The 26,910-nt window shown below is 38.9% G+C and overlaps 1 protein-coding gene across 3 annotated transcripts in view; it reads right to left on the reverse strand.

Moving 5' to 3' along the window:
- The window catches only part of zgc:101566 (Transmembrane protein 263-B-like), a 180,032-nt gene that overhangs the window by 148,343 nt on the left and 4,779 nt on the right, over window positions 1-26,910 (reverse strand). For 2 of the 3 annotated variants that reach the window (XM_052029340.1, XM_052029338.1), the window contains exon 2: window positions 22,915-23,023. In XM_052029340.1, the coding sequence (XP_051885300.1) occupies window positions 22,915-22,990 (76 nt within the window). In that variant the 5' untranslated portion in view covers window positions 22,991-23,023. Of the gene's footprint in view, window positions 1-20,600; window positions 20,647-22,914; window positions 23,024-26,910 lie in introns of all 3 variants that reach the window. The other variant, XM_052029339.1, reaches the window with a different exon arrangement.

Below are 26,910 nucleotides of genomic sequence, written 5' to 3' on the forward strand. Positions count from 1 at the left end.
AATTTCTTCACTTAGAGGGCAATGAACTTGGGGAATTCTCTATCACAGAAGGTGGCATGCTTCTACGAGTACCAATGGGTTATTAAATGAAACAAAGGAAACAGTCTGAGAACAGGGTGGAATTAACACATCAAATTTTGGAGCAAAACTCCAGGACTAGGTGTGGTAAAGCCTACACAATCAAGCAATGTTGTTACATTTTCTCCCCCAGTATCAAAACATGGTTATTTCTTCCTCATTAATAAATGTCTTGACAAAACCATTTTCCATTGCCTCCAAGACATCTTTTTGTTATGTACTAGTCCCAACCAGGACAGAGTAGTCAATCACCTTCTACAACCTCTGCAGTTCAGTTCTTTCATCAGAATCGAGGTAGCCTCAAGTCAGCAGAGGTTGATCAAAAGAACCAACTGCAGGTACAACCCACTTGACTTTAACTCGGCTTTTTTCCAGTTAGTGGAAGGCAAAGAGGCTCCCTTCCACTTCATACTTTTCCATACTAAGTTTAGCATCTGATAAACATGAACACCCCACTGCACTTATACAAATAAATAGTGCTATAGTGACATATCAACAATACTTCCAATTTCTCGATACTGTTCAGAAAACAAAGGTGTGCGAATTTAACTGCTGTAATTTAGTCTGCAAATTACATCCGTACAATGAAAAAAACTGGCAACAAGAAATGTGTACTTTCCTTTTTAAAAAAAAACTGCATTGTGTTTAGTCTAGTGAACAGAGAAAATAATCACCTGTGATACACTATTACACTGCCTAGTCAGATTATCAAGTGTCTCCAGTTACTGAACAATAAATCTCATCCGTCTTTCTAAGTGGGAAGACAATATAACACAGCCAACGTACTAACCAACAAGGCTTCACATCTGCTTCTTCTCCAAATTCACTCAACCACACTCAGCAGCTTTCTTTTACCTTGAGAATTACCAACTTATAGTTCTTTGTCACACAAAATAAGTCCACACTTTTGCAAGTCTCCCTTCTACAAAAAGATGAAGGCTAAAACACACAACTTCCTACCTCAAGCATTCTACCAATTTTGCAGGTTCCCGTCACTGGTTTCCTGAATCCCTAGAAAAACTCAGCCCAACAATTAAATGTTGAAATTTGCTACTCAATAACATCAAGGGAATATCTTCACCACAAAAACTGCAATTCCCCATCATCTTCTCAATGACAATTAAGGATAAGCAATAAATGCTAGCCTTGCCAGCACTGCCCAAATCCTGAAAATAAATGTAAAAATAACTTGCATACGCATCTTGTTGGCTTGTCATCCCAAACAGTTTCAACTGATCAAGTCCCTTGAGTACCTGGAGTTGAGTTTCAAACTTCAGGCTCTAGTGAACCACGTCTGGCACCTTGCAATTATGAGTGCAAATACAATTTCAACGTTTAAAAGCCATTTGGACAGATACTTAAATAGGAAAGTCATAAAGGGATACAAGCCTAAAGCAGGCAAATGGGATAAGCATAGATAAGTATCACAGTTGGCATGGATGAGGTGGGCCGAAAGGGCCTATATCTGCGCTGAACGATTCTAACCCAAGCCTTTATAACCTTACAGTGCTCTGAATTTCACTGTTCTACAATATAAACCCACTAGAGGCAGTACATGTAAAAACTCTTGTGCGACAATGTTTAAGGAGATCACATAATTTTTTTTTATAATAAACTTCAGATTTGTGAACAATTCAGGGCATATATTACAATTCTGATTCCATCCTCCACAAATGGCCTTTGACCAACATCAGAGGTTGCATTTTATTTTCCAATTGTCCTCCTCCGTACTCAGCCTTACAACAGAAGAGACAAGCCCATCAATGCTTTTGTTTTTTTTGTTTAAATGCATTCACTCTTTTGAAGTTTTAAATGATCCAATCATATTGCATTGCACAGCCAGCCAGCTGGCAGAAACATAGCTGTTCTCCTGTTGCCATCCTCAGTCACTCCAAAAAATCTCCACTGGAGGATAGCCCAGATTTGCTAGGGAAATAATAAAGTGGGAAGTTGCTGACAAGTTCCGAATTAAAAATCCTGAACTCTGTGGTAGCTGTTTGCCGATAATTCCACATTCGGCTGCTGGAGTCTGCATACCGTCCCACAAAGGAGTGCAAACTCGCAGAGATTTCTGAGCTCCTAAACTGGAGAATATGATCAAACCAACCTTTGCCAGGTTATACCCAGTGCTAGAAAGGTGTCTCTATTAACTTAAATGGCAAAGACCTGAACTATTTACATTTTTGAATTATTGACCTCACAAAACTGCATTGTTATTTGAGCTGGCTATGAACTTAGCTGCTGATGGTTGTGGTAATTTCACTGGACTACCCATATATACTGTAGGCATACACAGGTAGCACTTGCACAAATGATTATATTAATTAACCAAACTCCCTTCTTGTCAATGCAATAATTTGGTGTGTTTGGGGGGGGGGGGGGGGGGGGGGGGGGGGGGGGGGGGGAAGGAGGATAATAAATGAGTTAAATTACTATCTATAAAAGGAAGAGGGTTATCCTTTATCCCAAACTTCTGACATTCAGGTACATTATGACTTGTATGGTAACTGTAGAAGGTATACAACTGTCCTTGGACACAGTTAAGGACAAATAAAGAGATTTTAGCCCTGCTATATAAACACCCACACACTCTCCTGTCTAGCAGCCATGATGAACTGGTTTCCATGTAAAACAGCTCCTCATTGCAATGCTATTAATCTGCAAAACCAGATGCAACCTCTGCCATTGTACATATGGAAAATACTCGCATCACATGAAAACAGCATGGGTCTATCCTATTCCACATGAAGTTGCACGTGTTGGGTCAACCACTAGTCAATCCTGACATCACCACAAATTCCATTCGGCCATGTGTGCTGTGGGCAATGAACGAAGCTCCAAAATGGAAAGAGTCAAGACAATACAAATAAAATCTGCTGGCACTGACTAAAGGTAGGAGTTTTATTTGGTTGCCATGAAATGCACAACTGTAGATCATAAAGGCAGCTGTGTCAGAACACAGAAGTAAATTTACAATACATAAAATTGCTGCATTATATAAAAGAGAGCGACAAGAAAATGGAGGCCAAAGTTACCATATCTATGAATTTAGATTCTGTCACTCATTGGCATAGCAAATACTACAAATCAAAATCTTCTGGCTTGTGAATTTGTGTCATAATCATTTCGGAGTCATTTCAAATTGAAAGATAGCATGCTAATTCATTTTATCCAATCAGAACATGAGCAGCGCATGTGCACTGTAATAAAAACACCTTTAATTCTATTAGCTTCACTTAGAGAATGCAGTAATGATGTTAATGGTTCCCAAACAGAACTTTGTACATGCCACAAGCAATTCCAAAGGTAAATGAATTAAACCTCAAAAGCCCAATGTATTTTGTCCGCCTTCAGATAACCAAAGAAATGTCAATCAATCAACATACTAACAGTAAAAATCCATTATATTGTCTCGACTGAACACTCAAACTTGACAACAAAGTAGGTGCATGGTAATTTTGCACACTTTGATGATACTTCTTGAAAAGGGACATGACAATGTAATTAGTATTTGATAAAGTGGAGCCTAATTATTTGTTGTAACAATTGCTACAGTGGTAGTTTCTTATTAAATGTATTTATAACTGCTCTCCTCAATACTCCAGTGCCTGCAGGTATCCAAAAGCAAACAAATATTTTGAAATTTCTAAAGGAGAATATGAAGTTAATGTAATTTCTAATTTTTTGCTGCAAACTTCAAACCTGCAGATCTGTCAACACTTCATGACAGCAGATTCAGGATTTTGGCAGAAGCATATTCAAGTACAAGATTTCCAAACTTCCTGTTAGTCATTGGACTCCTCATGGAATCCATGGAGTGCAAGGCTACACCAATCTTGGCACAAGTGTTCAGACAATCTGTATCAGCTATCAAGGGTGGAGAAAAAAAAGATTGAAAATCAAAATCAAAATGTTAGAAATCTGAAATAAAAACAGAAAATGCTGAAAGCATTCAGCAAGTTAGGCAGTATCTGTAGATAGAGAGTTAATGCTTCAAGTCAAGAACCCTTCAGAGCTGGGGAAATGAGAAAAGGGAAGGGAAAAGGGAAGGAGGGATGGACAGAACAAACTGAACATTTCTGATAGGATGAGGTTGGGATTGTCAAGGCGATTCAAACGTTTACCCAGGCTCCTGCTCAATATATTAATGAAGGCAGTTTGAGAGCAAGAAAGAAAATGAATAAAGGGACATGTTAAGTGCAGGTCAGAGCTGTTGCTGAACCTGAAAGTGGCTGGAGATAGAAAAGTGGATCAGAAAGGGTGCAGTCTGTTTGGAATGCCAAAAGGAGAGGAAAAGGGAAGATGTATCTGACAGTGAAACCTCATTGAAGATGGCAGAAAGTATAAAGATGATCTGTTGAATGCAGAGGCTTATGAAGTGGAAGGGATAGATCATGGCAGCCCTATCCTTGCTTTGGTCAGGAGGAGTGTGTGAGAGTAGAGGTGCAGGAAAAAGATGGGTCATGGCTATAGGCTCTGTCAACAATGGTAGAGGGAAAGACTTGGTTGGGGACAAAGGAAGACATCTCAGAGGAACCTCTGTGGAAAGTCTTGTAATCAGAGAAGATACAATAGAGCCAGAAGAACTAGGAGGATGGAACGCAGTCCTCATAGGAGGCAGAGTGGGTGGAAACATTGTCAATATAGCTATGGGAAAATATTGCTAATTTACCTATCCCCTTACAATGAGGCAGAAATCCAGAAACAGAAGGGAGAATATAAGATGGATCATGTGAAAGTGAGATCAGGGTGAAAAAGAGCACCAAACGTAATGGCATTTTTGAGTTTTTAATCAGTGCAGTACCAAAACAGCAAGCAGCAGCAAAACAGTCATCAAGGTGCCAGATAAAATGGTGAGGGAAGGGGGTAGAGTAGGATTGATACAACGGTTATTCCACGTATCCCACAAACACACCTGCATAGCTTGAACCCATGCTAGCTCCCACAGCTATACATTTGATCTGGAAAAAGTGAGTGGAGTTGAAGTTCAATATGAGAACAAGTTCAACCACATTGGTGGGTGGGAACTGGTTGTGCCCTCATTCAGGGACTGTGGGGATTAGTTAGTTTTTTAAAAAATAAATTGAACTTATCTCGATATTTTAAAATTTCTTACTTTTCTCCTCACTTCGTAAATATTTTTTCAAATTTTATACAAGACCACAGGAAATAGGAGCAGTAGGTCATATGGCCTTGCTAGCTTGCTCCCACCTATCAAAAAGATCATGGTTGATCCTATCGTTGACCTCAACTCCATTTTCCTGCCTGATCACCACCACATTGGATTTCTGAAGGATAGATTTCTACAGTCTTTCGGGGTAGTGAGTTCTGGAAGATACGACGACTCATGATTATATTCATGCCGAAATAGTCTTCTGAAGGAGTGAATTCCAAAGATGAGAAGAAATTCTTCATTTCAGCATTAACTGACCAATGTAGTGTCTATAAATAGGAGGGGTAAGCCTTAAACTTTAATTTCCCAAACTGCATAAACAAGCTCAAATTAGTCCCTTCACAATTTTATGTAATTCATTTTTAATAGGTTACTTAATTTTAAGAGTGTTTTGAATGTTTCTGAATTTCATAAGCATTCAGTGTTTTGACAACTTTGACATTCAGCTAACCTGGAGCCACAGCACAACCAGCTGTTAAAAGTTTCCAGTAGTTTTGTAGATGCTGCCTTTTTTGTTTCCTCCTGAGTTTACATGTGGAAGGTGTTTTTGCCATGGGAGGCTCTTGTCAAAGAGATTGGAACTAGTTGTCATTCACTTTGATAGAAAAAAGCAAAATATTTTTCAAATGGTGAGAGATTGAAAGATGTTGGTGTTCAGAGGAACCTGGGTGTTCTTTGTGCATGAATCACAGAGTTAACACGCAGGTGCAGCAAACAATTAGGAAGGCTGAGAGTACGTTAGCCATTATTGCAAGAGGACCCAGGTACAAGAATGGAGACATATTGCTCCAATTACACAGAGCCCTGGGTGGGACTGCACCTCGATTGAAAAACACTATGATGCTGGAGGAACTCAGCAGGCCAGGCAGCATCTGTGGAGAAAAGCAGGCGGTCAACGTTGTGGGTCAGGACCCTTCTTCAGGACTGAAGATAGGAAAAGGGGAAGCCCAATATAAGGAGGGAAAAGCAAAGCAGTGATAGGTGGACACGAGGGGAAGTGGACTGGGCACAAGCTGGTCATAGGTAGATGCAGGTAAGAATCCAGCATCTGCAGTCCTTTGTTTCTCTAGTATTACTGCACCTTGATTATTGTGTATAGTTCTTGTCTCCTTATCTAAGATATACATCATAAAGGGAGTGCATCAAAGGTTCACGACATATGAAAAGAAATTGGACCCAGATTCTGAGGTTAGAAGAATTGGAGATGATCTCACTGAAACATACAAATTTCTACTGGGGCTTAGCAGAGTTAATGCAGAGTTGGAGTTAATGCCTCCTTGAGTTGGAGTTAATGCCTCCTTGAGTTGGACTGTCCAGAACCACAGGTCACAGTCTGAAAATAAATTCAGGATGGTGTTGGTAAGAAATTTCTTCACCCAGAGGTAGAGAATCTTCAGCTTTTTACAGGTTAAAGGAATCAAGGTGTATGGGTCTAATGCAAGATTGGTGCTGGGGTAAATGATCAGCTGTGATATTTGAATTGCAGAGCAAGCACAGGGGGCTAAATGCCTATTCCCGCTTCTTCTTTTATAGAAGCATAGAAAGAATGCAGCACAGTAGACCATTCTGTTTATCAATATCATGCTAGCTCTCTACCAGAGCAACTCACTAACTGCCTTGGCCCCTTCACCATAGCCTTGAATTTTTTCCCTCTTAGAATATCTTTGACCAGCTCCATCTTGAAGGCAACAATGGAACCCACCTCCACCACATCTGCAGGCAATGCTCTCCAAAATGTTTTTCCTCACATAATTCTTAATTTTCTTCCCCTTCAGATTATACTTGCACACGCAAGTCCTTAACCCCCTCACAAACAGGAACTACCTCATACTCTATCCAGGCCCTGCATCATTTCATTCACTTCGGTCAATCTCCCCCCCAGCCTTCTCCTCTCCAAAGTAAACAGTCCCAGCTTCTCCATTCTATTTTGAAATTGTGGTCTCTCACACTAGGAATCATTCTCATAAATCTGTTCTGGACTCCATCCAATGCCTCCACATCCTTCTATAATGAGGCAAACAGAACTGAAAACAATACTCCAGCTGATGGCAGGCCAGTATTTTATAGAGGATCAGCATGACTGCCCTGCTTTGATATTCTATGCATCTATTAAGGAAGCCCAGAATTGAGTATGCCTTATTAACCACTTTCTCAATATGTTCCTACCATTTACAATAACTTGTGCTCCCATACACCCAGGTCCTTCTGTTTCTGCAGCCCTTAAAGAGCAACATCCTTTAATCTATTTTACCTCTTCTCATTCCCCTTTGCAAAATGCATCAACTCACATTTCTCTGCATTAAGCTTCATCTGCTGCACATCTTCCCATTCTACCAACCTACTTATATCCTGCTGCAATTTGTCACTATTCTCCTGGCAACCAACAAGCTTTGTGCCATCCATAAAGTTAGAAACCGTGACTTGCACCTTCAAGTCCAATTTATTAATACAGATCAAAAAAAACAATAGCCCTAACACCAGTCCCTAAGAGATGTCACTATTCATCTTCCTCCAGTCCAAAAAAATAACCATTCACAATAGCCTTCTACAATCTTATTACGAAGCTAGCTTCATATCCACACTACCACGTGTGGATGAGACCCTTTTATGGCATGTGCTTCAATTTTGCTGATAAGCCTGTTATGCGGCATCTTAAAACAACTCTATTTGTTAGCTCATCAATAAATTCTATTGAAGTGGTTAAACATGATTTACCTTTAACAAATCCATACTGACTTGCCTTAATCTATTTTCCTCCAGATGACCATTAATCCTGTCCCAAATCAATGTTTCTAAAAAGTTTTCCCACCACTGAGGTTAAACTAACTGGTGTATAGTTGCTAGACTGATTTGCTCCCTTTTTGTTTGAATTAGGGAGTCCTCTAGCACCACACCTGTATCCAGCCTACATTGGAAAATTTTAGTCATTACCCACAGGGGCTCTTCCCCCCCCCCCCCTTCCCTCAAAAAACTAGGATGCATCCCATCAACTGATTTTACTAATACCATACCATCAATTGTTGATTTATTTATTGTCTCAGTTTTCACCTCCTTCATTATTCCTTGGTTGAGGCAATTAAAAAGTACTTATTTAGTACCTTATCACTGCCCTCAGCATCCACATGCAAGTTTCCATTTTTGTCCTTAATAGATCCCACTTATCCATTATTCATTGACTGTTCATGCCTGTAGAACTTTTGCATTTCCATTGGCAGCCAATCTTTTCTCATACGCTGTCTTTGCCTCTCACTTTAGTTTTCATTTGCCCTCTTAAATATTTTGTAATCAGCCTGGTTCCCACTGGTATTTACAACCAAACACTTGCCACAAACAGCCATTTTTGCTTTATCTTCTTGTGCTTCACTTTCGTCATTCAAGCAGTTCTGGTTTTGTTCCTTTGCTCTTTATGGGAATGTACTTCAATTGTACCTGAACTATCTCTTCCTTAAAGTCAGTTCATTGTTCTTACATTCAATTGCTTTTTCTCCTTTTGAAACAAAATGGTGTTTGACTTACCATGTTAAAAAGATTTATATTTGATGAAAACACAGAAATAGAATGGAAATATATTTTAAACATGGTAATGTTTAAATGTTTAAAATGACAAGGAGCAAGTGAGCTTCACTTTCAAACATTCATTTTGAAAATGCTGTTTTACTCTACGTTCCCAGAAAATCTTCCTCCGAAAGCTTACAGACCTCATCTCCTATGTACCAAATCTGAGTGACAATGATGAATCAACAATTATGTTCTGTCTTCTTATCCTCCCAGTGTTTCTATCCAGTTCCTCCCCATTTTCAGAAATCTCCTGACAACCTTCCATTTTAACTTTAACTTCAATCTCTCATTGTTGCTTTGTAATTCCCTTTCCTTTTTAATAATCAATGATTACACTGTTCTCATAATGCACCCAGGGCATTCACCAATTCACTGTCAAGTTACAAATATCACGTCTTTCAAAACTTTAATCAAAGTGATTCAGAGCGAACAAAATGTCACCCATTTAAACAATAGTTTAAGTTGCCATTACTTTTAATAAAGCTAATGAAAAATAAAGTTTTTAAACTCTAAGAGTATGCATTATGAGGAGAGACTAAGGGAGCTAGGGCTTTACTCTTTGGAGAGGAGGATGAGAGGAGACATGATAGAGGTGTACAAAATATTGAGAGGAATAGATAGAGTGGACAGCCAGCGCCTCTTTCCCAGGGCACCAATGCTCAATACAAAAGGGCATGGCTTTAAAGTAATGGGTGGGAAGTTCAAGGGAGATATCAAAGGAAGTTTTTTTTACCCAGAGAGTGGTTGGGGCATGGAATGCACTGTCTGGGGTGGTGATGGAAGCAGGTACACTGGTCAAATTCAAGAGATTGCTAGATAAGCATATGGTGGTGGCATCCGCTAGTCTCGTGAGACCACGGATCTGCGCATGGAGAGTCTTGCTTCAGTCGGTAGTGGTAGAGCAGTGTCTGTTGTGACTGCAGAGGCCTACACAGGAGTGAGTCTCAGCTGCAGCGACTGCACTTGAAGGCACTGTCCTCCTGTGTTGCTTTGGTGCTGTTTTTCCAGCGAATGCGCTTTTCTTCAGCAGCTAGCTTCAGCTTCTCTTCTCCTTGTTTCAGACCTCTGTGTAGTTCCAGCCTCCAGCGAGAGAGATCGCTTGCAATCTCTTCCCACCTCTTGATGTTCATGTTCAGTAACTTCATATCGCTCTTGCAGACATCTTTGAAGCGAAGTTGGGGCCATCCTTGCGCTCTCTTGCCGGAGGGCAACTCCCCGTACAACAGGTCTTTCGGGATCCTCCCGTCTGGCATGCGATGTACGTGAATATTTAGGCACAGGGAACAATTTACACTCATTTATTAAGCACAACATTAAGCATATGGAGGAATTTAAAATAGAGGGACATGAGGGAGGAAGGGGGTTAGATAGTCTTAGGCAAGGTTTAAAGGTCGGCACAACATTATGGGCCAAAGGGACTGTATAGTGCTGTACTGTTCTATGGTTCTAAGACACCATTTAAAAAAAAAACACCAGGGCCATACCACACAAGCACGTTAAACTTATTGAGATATTCTGCTTGGAGTAATTTAAGTATGCTGCCATAGAATCTACCCTTGTCACCAAATGAAAATAGTGTTCAAAGTAATACTTCCAAAACTCTGTTACATAACTGTTTTGCCTTTTGTATCATTGGTGTATTTAGCTACAGCAATTAGTTGGGCATTGGCACTTTTTGTTTGAAGCAGAACATTTTCACATTACTTTTGCTGGTCCAGAACTAATTTAACAACATGCATGGCACAGCTTATGCACCAGCACAGACCATGCCCTCCACTACAATTCCACAACCCACTCACGAGATGCAACTTGACCTGCCAGAGGCTGATCATTTTAACAGACTATTGCATGAGCATAGACCATGCTTAAGATTTAACTGTCTAAATGACTTAATACCATTTAATTCCTAATCACCCCATCAGTGATTGGCTGGATCGCTGGTCAAGCACTGCCAATCAGTGCTTCCCTCTCTCACTGAAATGCACAGAAAAAAAAAATCCAAGGAAAATAGTTTAGAAAGATCAAATGCTCTGCTGTGGGGAAGGGTTGTGTAGGACAGTTGGGAGCCAGCACACCACTGGAAAAATCAGCCATTTAAGGCTGCCAGTCTTCCTGCCAGGTTGTCATTGGAGAACACAATCAGCTGCATTCTGTACTCAAATCAGGATCCAGGACAATTAATACCATGGAATCCTCATATAACGAGAACTGAAAGATGTGTTTAACTTTAATCCTGTTGGAAATTAAAGAACAGCAGGACTTTAGTGTTGTCTTCAGTTACTTGAGATGTTTTTCAATACTTAATCCGTTCTGTGCCACAAATCTGTTTCATCATTCAACTGGATCATGGCTGATCTGTACCCATCTCCATTTATCTGTCTTTGATCCCTCCCTCTCGATATCTATTCATCTTCAAAGACTACGAGTTTCAGTCTGGAAAACTTTATGCCCCCTGCATCCAAAGCCTTTTGCAAGAAGAGAATTCTCGATATCCACAGCTCTTTGTTAAGGCTTGCTTTGCAATTTCACTATCAGATGGATTGACCCACAGTTTTAAGATTTCAAGGGCATACAAAGCACCACTAACACCAATGTACTCTTCCTGCTTTTCTGTGCCTAATTTCAGCTGTTTGACATCAAAATAATTAATTATCTTCAGTTAAGATGTACTTCAAAACTGGAAACTAAAAATCTGCAATATCAGGTCAAACTAGTTTTCCATAGAATGAATATTTCAGATGTGAATTAAGTGATCTACAACTTCTGATACTCCATCCAGTGGTGGATAAGTGCAGCTCTCAAATGCTCAAACAAGGATGTCCAATATATGCATATAGTTGAATTAAATATTTACATATATGGCTGAGTAATGTTCTTACATGTTAATTACAGATGCTATGAAGAGATCACCAGATTCACCCAGTTCCCCAAAGAGATACAGATCAAGGAATTCCACCAGCTAGTGTGATAATGTTTTCAAATGTATCTACCCAAGAGAGATGTGGAGGCTCTGTTACTGAATATGTACAAGACAAAGATTGACACAATTTTGGATATGAAAAGATTTAAGGGATAAGAGGTCAGTGTAGGAAAGTGCTAATGAGGTAAAAGATCAGCCGCGATCTTACTAAATGGCTGAGCAGGCACAAGGGGTCAAAGAGCCTATTCCTGCTATTTATCATGTCCCTGAGCCCCCTGAGTGCATAAAGTATTTAACACATCAAACTTAGCATGAAAATTGTACAACCTCAACTGAAACATTATCATGCAAATCATTTTCCAATTGATGTTTAAACAGAATACAAATGAATGAACACATAACTTTTCATCTCCAAAACAATTCATTGACTTTCTTCCCACATACCTACAGCAGCATATTTCCAAAGCATGAATTCATAATAATGTTGTGCTTAATGAATGAGAGTAAATCGTTCTCTGTGCCTAAATATTCCACATTATTCTGCTGGTTTTCTTTATGAAAATCGCTAGCTTTTACAAACTGAAGATAACTATTAAATAAATGCACATTTTCCAAATGTTGGCAGCAATTTACATGATCCAAGTGAACCAAGATTGCAAATACAACTAGTTATTTTCAGAGAAAAAATACATTTCCCGCAAGACATCAAAGATCTTGAAAATCTTGTCTCTGGAGCCATCTGGAGGATATACAATGCAGTTTTATTCCCAAAGAAGGAAATCTCTCTCACTGACTCACACAGACACACATACAATACATACATTACACTATTTGTTTTATGTATGTATAAAATGTCATTATAGTCTCATTTTTTCCAATTCCAGGTGACTCATGCTAGAATATTGCTGATTACCAGATGACCATTTTCTTATTGGACCATTAAGTTAAAAGGTTACTTCATGTACTCGTTGAGATCACAGATTGTTTGGGAACAAGGTGGAAAAATTAGACACTACAGGCAAGAGGAAAGCCTACAAAATGGAAAAGACAATAACAAGTCTATCAGAGCTGGAGATCGACGAGATGAAGATGCTGTGTAAATGGCTTAGCAAATTGACGGTGTGGAGTCAGATTGGTGGGATAGGTGATGACTAAAAAAGAAGCACTTTGATTAACTACAGCACAGAGCAGTCAAACAGTGTTAGGAGAACGTATCTACCCTCTAGGCGGCTGACTCTCACCACAGTTGGAACTCCATAGCTTTGTGATGAAAGACGTACTAAGCCAGCATGAAGGCCTTGGGGAAACTGAATTATATTACTTACTTGTCATTTAATGTAATGTTGTAGAACAGCTGTATAATTCAGCACAGTTATTAGTCATATGTATATATATGTATGTGTATATAAGACTATTTGAAACCTAGTCATATCCAAACCACATGAAAGATGAACAAGCTTATGTTGCATCAATAATAGCAAAAGGAAATCTCCAAACACATCATAATTTCTGCAAAATCTAATTGTTAAGCAGGCACCAGATCATTTGATGCAGCCAAAATATATTTAATTCAGAATTTTCCTGAGCCTGAGAATATTACGATACAAAAGCGAAGATGCTCCTTTGAGATGCATCACCACATACAACTTATGGAATCAGCAGAAATCCCACAGTTTTCCTCATGTTTGAGGAATACACAAATGCCAGGCAAGTACCTTTGGAGAGAGGTTTCTGTAGGACCTCTCCCAAGATAATGAGGTACATGATTTTGAATGATTTCTACAAAAGAAATACAGCCTCACCAATGACGTAACATGTCAAAGTTTGACAAAAGTGTACTGCATGATCGGTATATTGGGAGCACATTTTCCAATTTTACTAATTATCTGGTCATTGGTTCTTGTGGGAACTTGCAATTGTTTGCCAAACTTCCTTCAACAGTGATCACACACTTAAAAAATCATTCATCATCTTTAAAGCATTTCACTATGTTCTGAGATAATGAAAAGGCCAATGCAAAGGCAAGCTTTTCTTTCTACTTTAGTACACCAAAGTGTTGTGGTGTGCAGGACCTAGCCTATTGTTACATTGATAAAGGAAAGCAGTTTCATGAAGATCAAAGTACAAATGCCAAGTAAACCTTAGATTAGCTCTTCAGGTACTTTTCAGAATACTGGTCAGAACACAGGCTTTTTTCTGAAATAAAAATATATTCCAGTTCCAAAGTTACGTTCTTTTAGTCTCTGTTTTCAGGTGCTGGAAGCTATTCAATACATTCCAAATCACCAACTCATCTTTTTTTAAATAAAAACACAATGTCTAATTTGTATATGCAAGAGAAAAGCAGTACATTTCAAATCAGTACAAACTCAAGGTAAACTTTGACACACAAGAGATTTGCATTACATATTCCACAGCATAGATTTCCATTATGGGTATCTCCTTTTGGCAGAATTACTGATAAAAGTTTTCAACACTAGCCACCAACCTGTAGGTTTAGAGCTTCATCAAAGTGCTTCATTATGGATAAATCTAACCTACAGATTGCTCTTTGAACTAGTTGCCCTCAAATGATACCTGTACTGGATGGAACGTTCCAAAGACACATTTGAAAGTGTTAGGTTCCTTTGAAAATGAAAATAATTTCTGGAGAGTAAGAGTGATATTTTAATACATTAGCAAGTGTACTAAAGTACACCACTAGCTGTGTAACCAATCCCAGGCAAATGAGGGCATGCTAAGGAGAGTCATAACTGGAATTGCCCAGGACATTTTTCCCCAAGGGTCAAAGTCAACCAAAAAATTATCACTAGTGCAATCTACCGTTCTGCATGATTTGGACACAAAAAAAAATCTACAAATGGGTTCTACCATGTTTTACATAGGCAAATGTGTTTTAAGGCATACAGAGTCCTCTGCTGTACATGTAGTGTACAACAGCAAAATTTAAAACACTCAACCTTCAGTAAGCTTTTACTGTGAGGCTGTAAAAAAAATTGATAGAGAAGTAGGTATAAATGGTGAGAAATAGCAAAGTGGATGCACAAGCATTTCAGGCCTACAGCCAGCATTGCACAGTGCCCGACTATTCTTGAAGAAAACTTTTTTCCTCACCATGCATTATTTTCTTGTGATACAAACTAATACTAGGTAAACATGCAAAGTACAGAAAGCAACATTTGGATAGGAAAGGTTGAGGGATATGGGCCAAATGCAGGCAAATGGGGCTAGCTCAGGTAGGTACCTTGGTCGACATGGATGAGATAGGCCAAAGGGCCTATTTTCATGCAGTATGGCTCTATGACTTTTGTGTGTGACTACAAATCCACAGAATAGCAGTTGATCTCTTCCATTCAAATAGCAGTTTCCTTTTAGGACCCTAAGGACACTTGTGCCAGCTTGGATTAATCTCTCACCATATGCGAGTTGCAATATTGAATGTTTAAATGGTATCCTACATCCACATTACAGGACGAAAACAGGCAGTAAATGGTGAGAAGCATGCATTTATGCACATCTACAACCACAAAATGATACGTGGCAGGAATCTCAAATTATGCAAGTAGACAAGTTCGGCGAGCTCAGTTTTGTTTGAACACAAGGCAACAACTGAAATTGCAAGCAATATTGTGCAGTTTAAGTGAAAAGTCAAGAAGTGATGAATGGGGTTAGTGACGAGCAAATAAAATAGCTTTGGTATGTGGGATGTTGAACTGATGGCAGTTCAGGCTCACTGCAACTTAATATTAGATAGGCCCTCTGTCAGTTGCAAAGTTGTGAGAAGCAATGAGGAGAGAAGTGTTTCCAATATAAAATCATCCAACGGCTATGACATTGCTAAGAGAGAAGCCTGTAGGGCTGAAAGGTGTACCTTTCAAAATGGAACCTTGGTTCAAAGACTTCACCATATGTACCAAAAAACAACTGTGTTGTCAACAAACCAAGACTCAATGAAAAGTGTAGGGTGAACCGACAATCTTCTGACTCTAAGACAAAAGCATGCCAACTGAGCCACTGCTAAGTAGTCCCTTGCAATACATGTAGACATAATTATGTCTGTGTTATTGATCACTTCAACAGAACTACCAAAAGTGCAGATTAAATATAGCTGTCAGTGAGAAGGCATATTTAAGGAGACATCCATTCTGACACTGCAATGATCTGTTAGTTTATTCCATTACTCCATCACTTTGTTGGTCACACAGGTGACTAAAATTTAATCCTAACTACAAACAGTGATTTTAAATCTTAACTCTTATTAACTACTGTGCATGGCTATCTTGAATTTCCAAGACCAGATTAAAATCATGGAATGCTTTTACTCAAAAATTACAGCACTGGAACAAAATGCCACGAAAACCATCCTGATTGGCACTACTCAAATAGATTCAATTATTCCGAATCAGGTTTATCATCACTGACATACATCATGAAATGTGTTGTTTTGCAGCAACGGTACAATGCAAAGACATAGAAATTACAAGTTACAAAAATAAATAAAGTGCAAAAGAGGAATAACAAGCTAGTGTTCATGAACCGTTCAGAAATCTGATGGCAGGGGGAAGAAGCTGTTCCTAAAACGTTGAGTGTGGGTCTTCAGGTTTCTGTACCTCCTCTCCAATGATAGTAACACAAAGAGCATGTCCCGGGTGGTGAGGGTCCTTAATGATGGATGCCACTTTCTTGAGACACAGCCTCTTGAAGATATCGTCGATGGCGGAGAGGGTTGTGCCCATGATGGAGCTGGCTGAGTCTACAAACCTCTGAAGCCTCTTGTGATCCTGTGCATTAGAGCCTCTGTACCAAGCTGTGATACCACCAGTTAGAATGCTCTCCACTGTACATCTGAAGAAATTCCAAATCTCCTCAAACTCCTAATGAAGTAGAGCTGCTGGCGTGCCTGCTCACCCTTTCCACCACTGACCATTCAGTGAGGACTGACGTGTTCTCCCAACTTCCCCCTTCCTGAAGTCCACAATTAATTCCCTGGTCTCGCTGACGTTGAGTGCAAGGTTGTTGTTGCATCACCATTCAACCAGCCCATTAATCTCACTACTGTACATCTCCTCGTCGTCATCAGAGATTCTGCTAACAACAGTGGTGTCTTCGGTGAATTTATAGTCAACATTTGAGCTGTGCTTCACCACACGGTCACGTGTAGAGAGAGTAGAGCAGTGGGCTAAGCACACATCCTTGAAGTGCGCCTGTGTTGATTGTCAGCGAGGAGGAGATGCTATGACCGATCCGCACTGACTGTGGTCTCTTGATAAGGACGTCAAGGATCCAGTTGCAGAGGGAGGTACAGAGGCCCAGGTTTTGAAGCTTGTTGATTAGTACTGAGGGTAAAATGTAGAAAGAGCAATGCAAAAAATCTAAAACTTTTTGCCTCAAAAGGACAAATATAAAACATCCTTAACTTACGAGACTTTGCCCAGGGGTAAAAACAACTTAAATTTCTCACCGGTACAGTTTTAGTAAACATAGGCTATTTTACTCATTTGTATGAAATGCTTTTGTATCGGTACCCCACACCAACTGACATTCACCTTTGGCTGGGCCCGATTTAAAATCTGCAGTGGCAGCCAGGAGCTGAAACTGCAAGATAGAAGGCACAACACAAGTGGTCTTTCAGTCATACCTTTCCCCTGACCTCAATTGTAATCTATAAATCAAACACGATCATGATGAAAATGGTTCACTTCAATAAAACAAAATAAGGGCCATGAAAGAAAATGAAACCTGACAAAATCTAATAGTGGGATAGGTCAAAAGCAGGAATGCAATTTCTATTCATAATGCCAGCTTGCAGAGTGATATTTTTTTAAAGCGGAGTGGTCAAGAAACAGATTTCTCCTTTGCCATCCACCAACACTGAAACCTGCCCAATTTCCAAAGTCACCAGCTGCTGACACCAGTGCATGGGGCTAGAATAAATTTGCCACGAGGCTTCATAAAGGAGCAGAGGGTGAGAGTGCAAGATATTAAATTATGAAAGACATGTGGATTTAACTGGACTAGTAATATTGTTGCTATAATCTCCAGCTAATCCCTGAAATGCCTTTGAGGATCAGAGCTGAACTTGGACCGTTAAACTCTTAGCAAGTTTCCTTTCCCCTCAACCAAAAGCTGAATTGCTGTGGAGTGTTTATAACAATACAAAATAATCTCATCTAATCTTTCCTGAATCCTCTCCAATGAATTTGATGCCCTTATAGCACTGATTGCCCAAAATAAATTGAATAAAGGCTTCACTAATAAAAACAAACACTTGCTTTCATAGAGTACCTTTAATGTCAATTGCAAGCTCCTTTGGACTTGTTTGTGATGCATAGAAAATGTTGAAGAACAGCTAACATTTTGGTCAAAAATGTGAATTTTAAGAGGAGCAAATGGAAGTGGATACATCCCATTTCAGTTCTCAATGCTGAACCAAAGGGAATTGGGGTGAGTCGTATGGTTGCAGTAGATAAAACGCGAGAGCTGGACAATACCATTAAGTGATGAATGTTTCTACTCTGATTGTTGGGGTCCAAAAGCCAAACGTAGGTTGGGGAGAATGAGAGTGATGGGTGATGGAACCAAATGTGGGTTAGAAGCTAAAAGTAGAATTTTGGATTGGCTGAAGTTTACAGCCAGTTGAGGTTGCGAGACAGAGTATGAAAGAAACACTCAACATGAACCTAATGAAGCAAAAATACGGATAAGGCTTTCAACATCAGACAAGTTGTGGCAAGAGTGGAGACAGGTATTATGGAAATAGAAGAAAGTGGTATTTGGGATGATGAATAAAAAAAATAGAATGATAGGAGTAGACCATTGGACCCATCATGTTCAAAGTTTAACTTGGAGTCAAAGACGATGAAAATCAAAAGCACCTGATTCAACTAAACTGTGATCAAAGAAGGGGATGATGAAGGAGGTGGATAACGGTGATAGGGGAAGAATAGCAAAATAACATAAGAATAAATGGCTTCAAATTCTGCGATCATCTAAGATCTCATAATTTTTAATTTGAATCGTTTTTCCACTTGAAAATCTTGGAAATACTTAATTCCCCACCAGCAGAAAGGGAAAGTGTGATAATAATTGGATACAAAAGAAAAAGACTGGAAAGCAAACGTCCATCTAAATGATAGTACGTTTACTTATAACACACCCATAGATTTTGTTATTGCCCTTGACTAACTGTATATCCTGTATAACCAAGATAATTTTGTTCCTGTCCAGCAGAAGGCTGGTTCCTCTGCTGTATTAGGTAAACACACATTGCCGATACAAGGTCAAAGCCCAGATCTAAATCAATTATGCAAATAAAAATGTCTTTGTTAATTTCAATATCACCATATTTATGTTGCCTAAAAGCAGATCATTGCCCAAATGTTTCACATAATTGTGCAATATTAAAAGATATGGGTGCAGCAATTAGTGTAAGCAAAAATATTTTAACTTGCATTGAATGAAATAAGCTGCGTGGCAGTTCAAATCCAAGTATATTTCTTCAGCCTTCAATAAACCAAGGATCTAGTACATTATGCCCATTAAAATAACTGAGTGACAACTGATTAAAATTCATAAAAGTACGACAATGCTTGCCGAAAAAGACTGCATTACACATTCAGCAAGGTAATGAATTACATTGAAAACTTTTGAAAGTTAAGGTTGCACTAAATTATGAAAGGCCAGATCTTGCTCTCTCAGTGCCTTTGATCAGAATCATTACCCTAAGAAATCCCTTTCGCAACTTCCTAAAACACATACTTACCTTGTCTGAATGCAGAAGTCCTATCTTATTGGCTCTCCGTATCCCAAAGTGCAGGGGCTGCTCACAGCAGCAACAATGCAGTGAGGAGACCCCAACCAAATGCATGCTGGAGTTTGGCATTGCGTGCTGCAAAAGTTGCACACTACTTCACTAGTTTTTAAATATCTCTGATAGCTACTGTTAATTTACATGGAAGTAAATAAATTTTAAAAATTACATATTAAAGATAAAAATCTAAACACACCAAAATATTGAAAAAGCAACTTATCCCCTTTGCTTTCCAATCCTCAATCTTACAATTCCCACTGAAATTAATAGGGTTTCAGATTCTGAACCAGGCACTAACTGGCAAGATTCAGCTGAAATGTTTCTACGAAAGACCACTCACTCCAAGAAAATGGATTGGGCCATTATATGATCAATAACTGGTAATGGAATAAATGCAGAATCAAACAAGTATTTGTTACTATATTTAGGCTCTGATACAAATACTTTCATGTTCTTCCAACCATTAGAAAGCAGAATATTACATATCTAAGATTTACTATAAAGAAAATTAATAACCTTAATAGTAGTAAAAACAATGGTGAAGTTCACAATAATCTTTATAACATTCAGTTAAAGCTTCTTTATCATATAGAAGTAGAATACAATCTAGTCACCAATTTCATCAACACTAAACCTTGGTGAAGTCTTAAAAATCTTAGAGAACTTTTAACTGCTCATAACGGTGCTTCCATGTAACAGTACATCCTTGAAATTTCAGCACAGTACCAATGTTTATACCATTATCCAACAAAAGATGCCAACAAGGAAAATAACATAATCTGTGGATTTATACAAGGTATAAGACAAACATGTACTTTCAACCAGGCAGAAAAGGGATTTTTATTTTGAAAACTATACCTTCCTATATTTCATAAGGCAAATCAATAAATTTATAAGAGAACAATATGTGCCTTTTGCAGTGGCCAGAGATTTACTAAGAATGTCACTTTCCAGAGTTTCTTTCAGATGCAAGAAAATGTCTGCACACATTATTAAGCTTTTCTAACATAATTTCACTGAAATTGCCAACACATCAATTACCAGGAAGTGTGTCTACTTACTATAAAAACAGAAAATGCTGGAAACACTCAGCTGGTCAGACAGCATCTATGAAAAGAGAAAAAGAGTTAACTATACAGGTCGAAGACTTTCCACAGATGCTGCCTATCTTGCTAAGCACTTCCAGCATTTTCTGTTTTATTTCGTATTTCCAGCACCTGCAGTTTTTTTTTATTTTTGTGTCCATTTACTACACTGAAGCTACTTACATAAAAAGGATATTTTTTTTGAAAACCACAGCTTTATTTGTAAACCCTATTTTCATTTGTTTCTGGGGAAGCAAATAAAAATAGTCCCATAAATAAGGTTTCTCCATGATTTTAAATGACAATCCTTAACAGCTTAGTAAGACCAGCACCAAGCAGCAGAGGGACTCAGATCTCCCCTGTACATAGATGACGATGCTGAGTTCTGCTCTGATCCACCACCTGTTCCCTAGCTGATTAGCATCAGCCACCAGTTGGAACATCCTCAGAGGCCAGAGGGAATCACGGCTATCCCCTTTGGCAACTGTCCAACCACCATCACATCTGCTGATGTGAAGGGATTGGGTTGGGAAGAGCCAAAGCAACCAACAAGAACTGGGTGGAATGTACAGCCAAGGTGAAGCAGAAATTGAGATGGGAGCAGCACTCCCTATCAGTTTAGGGAAAGAACCTGGTCATCAGGTACGAGGTACTTTGAAGGTTGTTGTGGTCCAGACCCTGCTCCTGAACTGCAGCTGTACCAACTGCTGTCTTCCATTTCATTTGGAGATCTAGAATAGATCTTGTACACCGAGGCATAATGTACTAATTCCAAGGGGTGGGGGGTGAGGAGGAGAAAGAGGGGGGAAATGTGTTCAGCATAGCTCATATGTTGACAGCTACTTTTGTCTAAGGCTGCTCCCTGATCCTGGTGTCGCAATAGATGAGTCTAGCCATATAGCCAGGTAACACTCCAAATCAGTGGGACTATACTGCACCATCTGTCTCACATAGAAAACCTGCTGAAGAACACCGTCGACCACAAGTCAAACAGGCAGTGGCCTGCACTGAATGTCCTCAAGGCCTTGTGGGAAAGGAGATGATGGTTCCCCATGCACACTGTTTAAGTCAGTTGGCAGAATGCCTTGTACTGTGAATGGCAAGATACAAGTATGTGCGAATTTTAATGAAGTATACTTCAGGGAAAAAAAATGGTTTGGTATAACAGGACTCTGCTTTTGGGCCTGCCCCCTGGAATGTAAAACAAGACAGAAATCAATTGCTGCTAGAACACCATTAATGGGAGAAGCCCTATGGTCCACTCAAAAACTGGTCTACCAGCAGAAGAAACTATCCACACCCAAGTGTTATTTATCAATTAGCACACTCCAAGATCCAGGAGTATATGCTGTGTGACATTCTCAAGGAAAATGCACCCATTGCAAAGCACCTACGGGAAAGCTACTACATTATATTACCCCCACCAAAGAACCTTAGCATAAAACATGTGAGAGGGCAAAGTAAGTTCATCATAAAAATTAGATTGCTCAATGTGTGACTTGACATACGAAAGTACTTATTACAAAAATGTAAATGTAGGCTTTGCTTGGATGCACTATACATGTACATGTTCTTCCATGAAAATACTGAAACAGAGAATTCTTAATAAAAATAAAATCCTTAAATTTTAGTGTTCCATTGTCAGACTTCCACTATCGAGAAAGATAAGCACAGCAAATACATTGGAACATTCACAAAACAAGTTGTTCACCATCCTGACTTGAAAATATGTTGCCAATCCTTCACCTTCATTGTGTCTAAATCCTGGAACTCACTCACAACAACACTGTAGGAGCAACTCACCATGTGAACTGCAGCTATTCAAGGTGGTATCTCACCACCACCTTCTCAAGGGCAATAAGGACAACAGCTAGATCCCAAAAATTAAAGTCAGCAACAAAGCAAATATAATTTTGCAAAAATAATTCCCTAATGACCCTTCCAAATGTTACTTACCTTTGCCATAAACTATTTAGTTATACAGCAGTATTGTTAAAAATATTACAAAAATTAACATGCATGTTCTATTTTTTCATTTTAATAGTCAGGAAGAGTTTTGCTGCATGATACACAATTTCTCTGATGCATACAAAGACAATTGCAGAAGTTTTAATTATTGCTATGGCACATAACAACATGACACCCCAAGATGGCCTTGCCACAAAGATTCATCAGCATGGCCACACACGTGAGGTTAAATTAAAATATGTACCAACATTGCTCATTATTTTCCGCTCCAGTAAAGCAATACATTATGTAGCATTTCTCGAGGGCAGCAATTAAAAAGTACCTTCTGGAGGTTCTTCTCTAAGATAAGGTGGAACATCCTCCTGAGTAGTGTCTGCCACATCTGTCATATCTGCCATGCTTTCAGTTATTTGAGCCTGTCTCTCTGGTCCCTGTTTAAAATAAAAATTAATACAGGAAGCTATATCATTACAGCAGATGAGTATTAGCATGAACAAAAAATACAAAAGCTCTTCTTTCGTCATATTCCACATTCCAATTAGTTTATTTTGAAGAAGTGCCAAAGGATATCCAAATTAGTACTGGAAGAACTCAAGAAATGACTATAAAAGACTTGGGTATCAGATACAGCAGACTTGAATAAACTGACATGTAAAAGTCTTTCCATCATCATCCAGCAGGAAATCCTTACAGAATTTCTCACTTTAATGAAGATTAGCATAGGGTTACGTATTCTTAATTGGCATTGTGTATCTTACAGGTTTTATGATCAGCACTGCAAATTTTTACAGTACAATAAGTTGGATTCATTTTTATATATGCAGTATGACATAGCAATTTACCCTACTTTTCACGTCAGAATTCTTAGGTAAACTTTTGTTTAAAATTTGTGTCTCTGGAAACTTCCTGTGCAAGCATAACAATTTGCGGTATCCCTCTTCGATGCTGCAGAAATTGCTAATCATACCATTATCCTTTATCCATTTGGAGTTATTTTGTTTTCCCATTGCAGACCAGATATCGATCACATAAAAATTATGTCAAAGCCACATCACATTAACTGTTGCCTAGATCAGAAAAGCTAGGCAAATTACATGGTGCTCAAAACACCGACAGTTACCCTATATTCTATTATGAGATGCCATTACAGAATTTGTGATCATTTGGCAAACTGGCCAAATTGCCCAATTCCTCATCAATATTTATAAAGCACTTGCAAGTTTACTTGAAGAGCTGTGACCTGAAGTTACAAACCAAGTGTTGAAAAGTGCTATTAGACTCGTTGGCTATTTTTCCAATCAGCATAGACACAAGGCGAATAGCCTTCTTTTGTGTCATAAATTTTCTATGATTCTATAACTGGATCCGACTGTGATATTAGTTGGTTGGTGCTGAGAGCATAGGAAGTTTTAGACAGGGAGAATTTAAGCATTTAAAATAAGCAATAATAACTAGTTGGTTTCATTACAAACACAAATGTGAAGTTATTTGTAAACATTTGTTATGGTACTAAATAAAATCCAGAATCTACTTAGTAACATGCAAACTTTCTCCAGACAAATGTTCATCACAAACAAAACCAGTCATATAGAAAGATTTCCTGTTGTACTGGAGCTGGGAACAGAGAGACCATATTTATTTTCATTTGATAATGGGAGCCAGTTTACCAACAGAAATTCAAGGGGTTTGTGAAATATGATTATACCTTTCAATTCTGTAGGCAATTCCAAAGTTTAAATGTAGATGCAAAATTTGGTATCACCAAGGACTAAAATTTTTGCCACACACTCAAATTAAAAAGATGCTTGTTGGAACAGCGTCCATGCAAATTATTCATCTGTTACTGTATATTTTTCAAAGCATTTACAGAAGTTGATAAATAATTTGCTTGACTATTGCACATTAAGTGCTTTACTTACAATGAAAACCTTTTTCAATTTCCATTGTATGCAGAGCTTTAGATGCTCTTTTGCAGTTGTAACAAACTATATTTAAAGTGCTGAGCAAACGAAAAGGTGTTAAATGCTGTTAACCAATCACTCCGGCGACATCACACACATTTTAACTGAATTCACTAAAATCTTGCTCATTTTTTCCCCCAAATACTTTTATTTATCAATCAATAGATTGACCATTAAAACTTATAAAGTTCAATTACCTTTTAACATTTTGGGAGGAAAGTGGGCTCACAAATAACACCGTGCTTTTGAAATGCCTGAGGACATATTTTTAAATTGCAAACCAAATGTACCAACGTGAACAAAGAGCACAGATATTACTAACAGTTCCATCACTGGTCGTTCAACAATTCACCATTGCCACCCCACTCTCAAATCAGAGTTGTGTTTTTAACCTTCAAACACTCTTCAATCTCCCCCCCCCATAAAAGTGCATAAGGGATTGAATTATTCAAAATATAATTTTCACATAACAGAAAGGAAGGCTTCAAATGAAGTAAATTTGTCCAATGGCCCTTGTCTGTACAGTACTAGCAAGCTAAGGTCACCTATTGTAACTCCATAGATATCTTGCAGTCAGAGAAAAGGAGACAGATCAGCCAGTGTCTGGGCTTGAAAGAAAGTCCCACGATAGGCAGCAGTGAGAACTGGGATTCAAAGAACACAAAATTTTAAGTGGAGCCAGAAGGAGTGCTCCTTTAAGTCATGTAGAGGCCAAGTAAACTGAAAGCAGGAGACCGAATGCTTTTGTCATATTTAGGGTACATCATTTTCTACTTTGGATCTCTACATAAACAGGTGTCAGAACTCTTGGTTGTATGTTCACGTCCCCTACAGTCCTAATAATTCACAGGATTTGAGTGTCACATGAATTTAATGCCTATTCCTTACTGCTCTCAAAAAGCTGGTGAATGGCCTTCTTGAACAGAAATTAATACAGCAAAGTTACTCCCACAATATCGTAAGGCAGGTTGTTCCAGGAGCTTGAACCAGTGAAGATGAAGGAAGAACTGTACATTTCCAAATTAGGATGGTATGCAACTTGCAGCAGCCGCTGTAGGCAGCAGCCAGTGATTCTCTACAGCACCCTGACATGATGAGCAAGATATTTCTGATTCTGACCAGCCTGTAGGACGTCTCCATAAACTTGAAAACTTTGCATTTCCTCTGCCAACTAAAATGGTAGAGTAGGGTCTAATTTTGCCCCAGGAAGTCACTGCAGAACTTTCCAAAATATTATAACCTGCCTTACGTGGTAATGATTCAGAAATTAATTTGGTTGAGTTTATGCAACTCCAATATATTTTCTCTAGTTTTGTAATCTTAGGAACAGAGTTTCAGATGACTCACTGACCCAGCAAGTATGGCCACTACCAGCAGCCCATTATGCCTGTTGGGAGCATGCCCATCCTGTTTTTCCAGATATCAGAGTTGCATGAAATACATCAAAACCTCTGATACAAGTACCTTTTCCTTTGAATCACACACTGTTGGGTTGTGAGCGTCACTTTGGGCAGCAATCAGAAAATCTTTGTCCCGAAGAAGCTGGTGCCCATACCCCTTTTGGGAACAAGCCAGTTGTAGATGTTTGAATCAGCTGCAATGTTGTTCAAGGTTACCTTTCACCATTCTCTCTCCTTTGGGTAGATGGGGAGAAATCACAGCTTGAAATTCAAGCTCTTTCAGAGGTGTAACAGACAAAAAGTATTGGGTGACCTTCATAGCTTATTGTTTCACCCTTCTGTAGTGTAGATTGCAACAACTAGCACAAAATCAGCCTTAATGATGGATTTAATTAGTCCTTATGTTTCTCCTGGAGAGGAGTTTGTGGGCAGGGGTGGCAATGATGGGGAGGACAAGACACACCTGTGAATGCAAAAGGAAGAATCCCATCCTTCCCACAAAGATGCAAAATGCACCACAGCAATCCCCACAATGAGATACAAGAGCTGTACTGCTTTGAGAAATGGTTCACATGACAAAAATGGAAGAAAATTAAGAAAGTAGAGTCAAGGCCACTGATGACATCAACTACAACCTTACTGAATGGTGGAATTGGATTGATGACCACATGGCCAACTTTGCTCCTACTTCTTATATTCTTACAAAACATTTTGATAACAATTTGATACAGGAGGGTCACAGTTAAAAAGAATGTAATGGATGTTAACAATCAAACTTCAATACATAAAGGTTTCCTATCCAACTGCACACACAGCACTATGATTATTCCAGGACTGAGATGCTTGTTTTTATTGGAGGTAGCATTGTGGCAAACATCTCTTGGAGCAAGATTTTCTTTGCAATGCACCTGTAAGTCAAATGTTCTTCACCCTCTCCTAATCCTCCACATCCTTACT

This window comes from Pristis pectinata, chromosome 14 (assembly GCF_009764475.1).
Source record: "Pristis pectinata isolate sPriPec2 chromosome 14, sPriPec2.1.pri, whole genome shotgun sequence".
In the NCBI taxonomy this organism is placed as follows: domain Eukaryota; kingdom Metazoa; phylum Chordata; class Chondrichthyes; order Rhinopristiformes; family Pristidae; genus Pristis; species Pristis pectinata.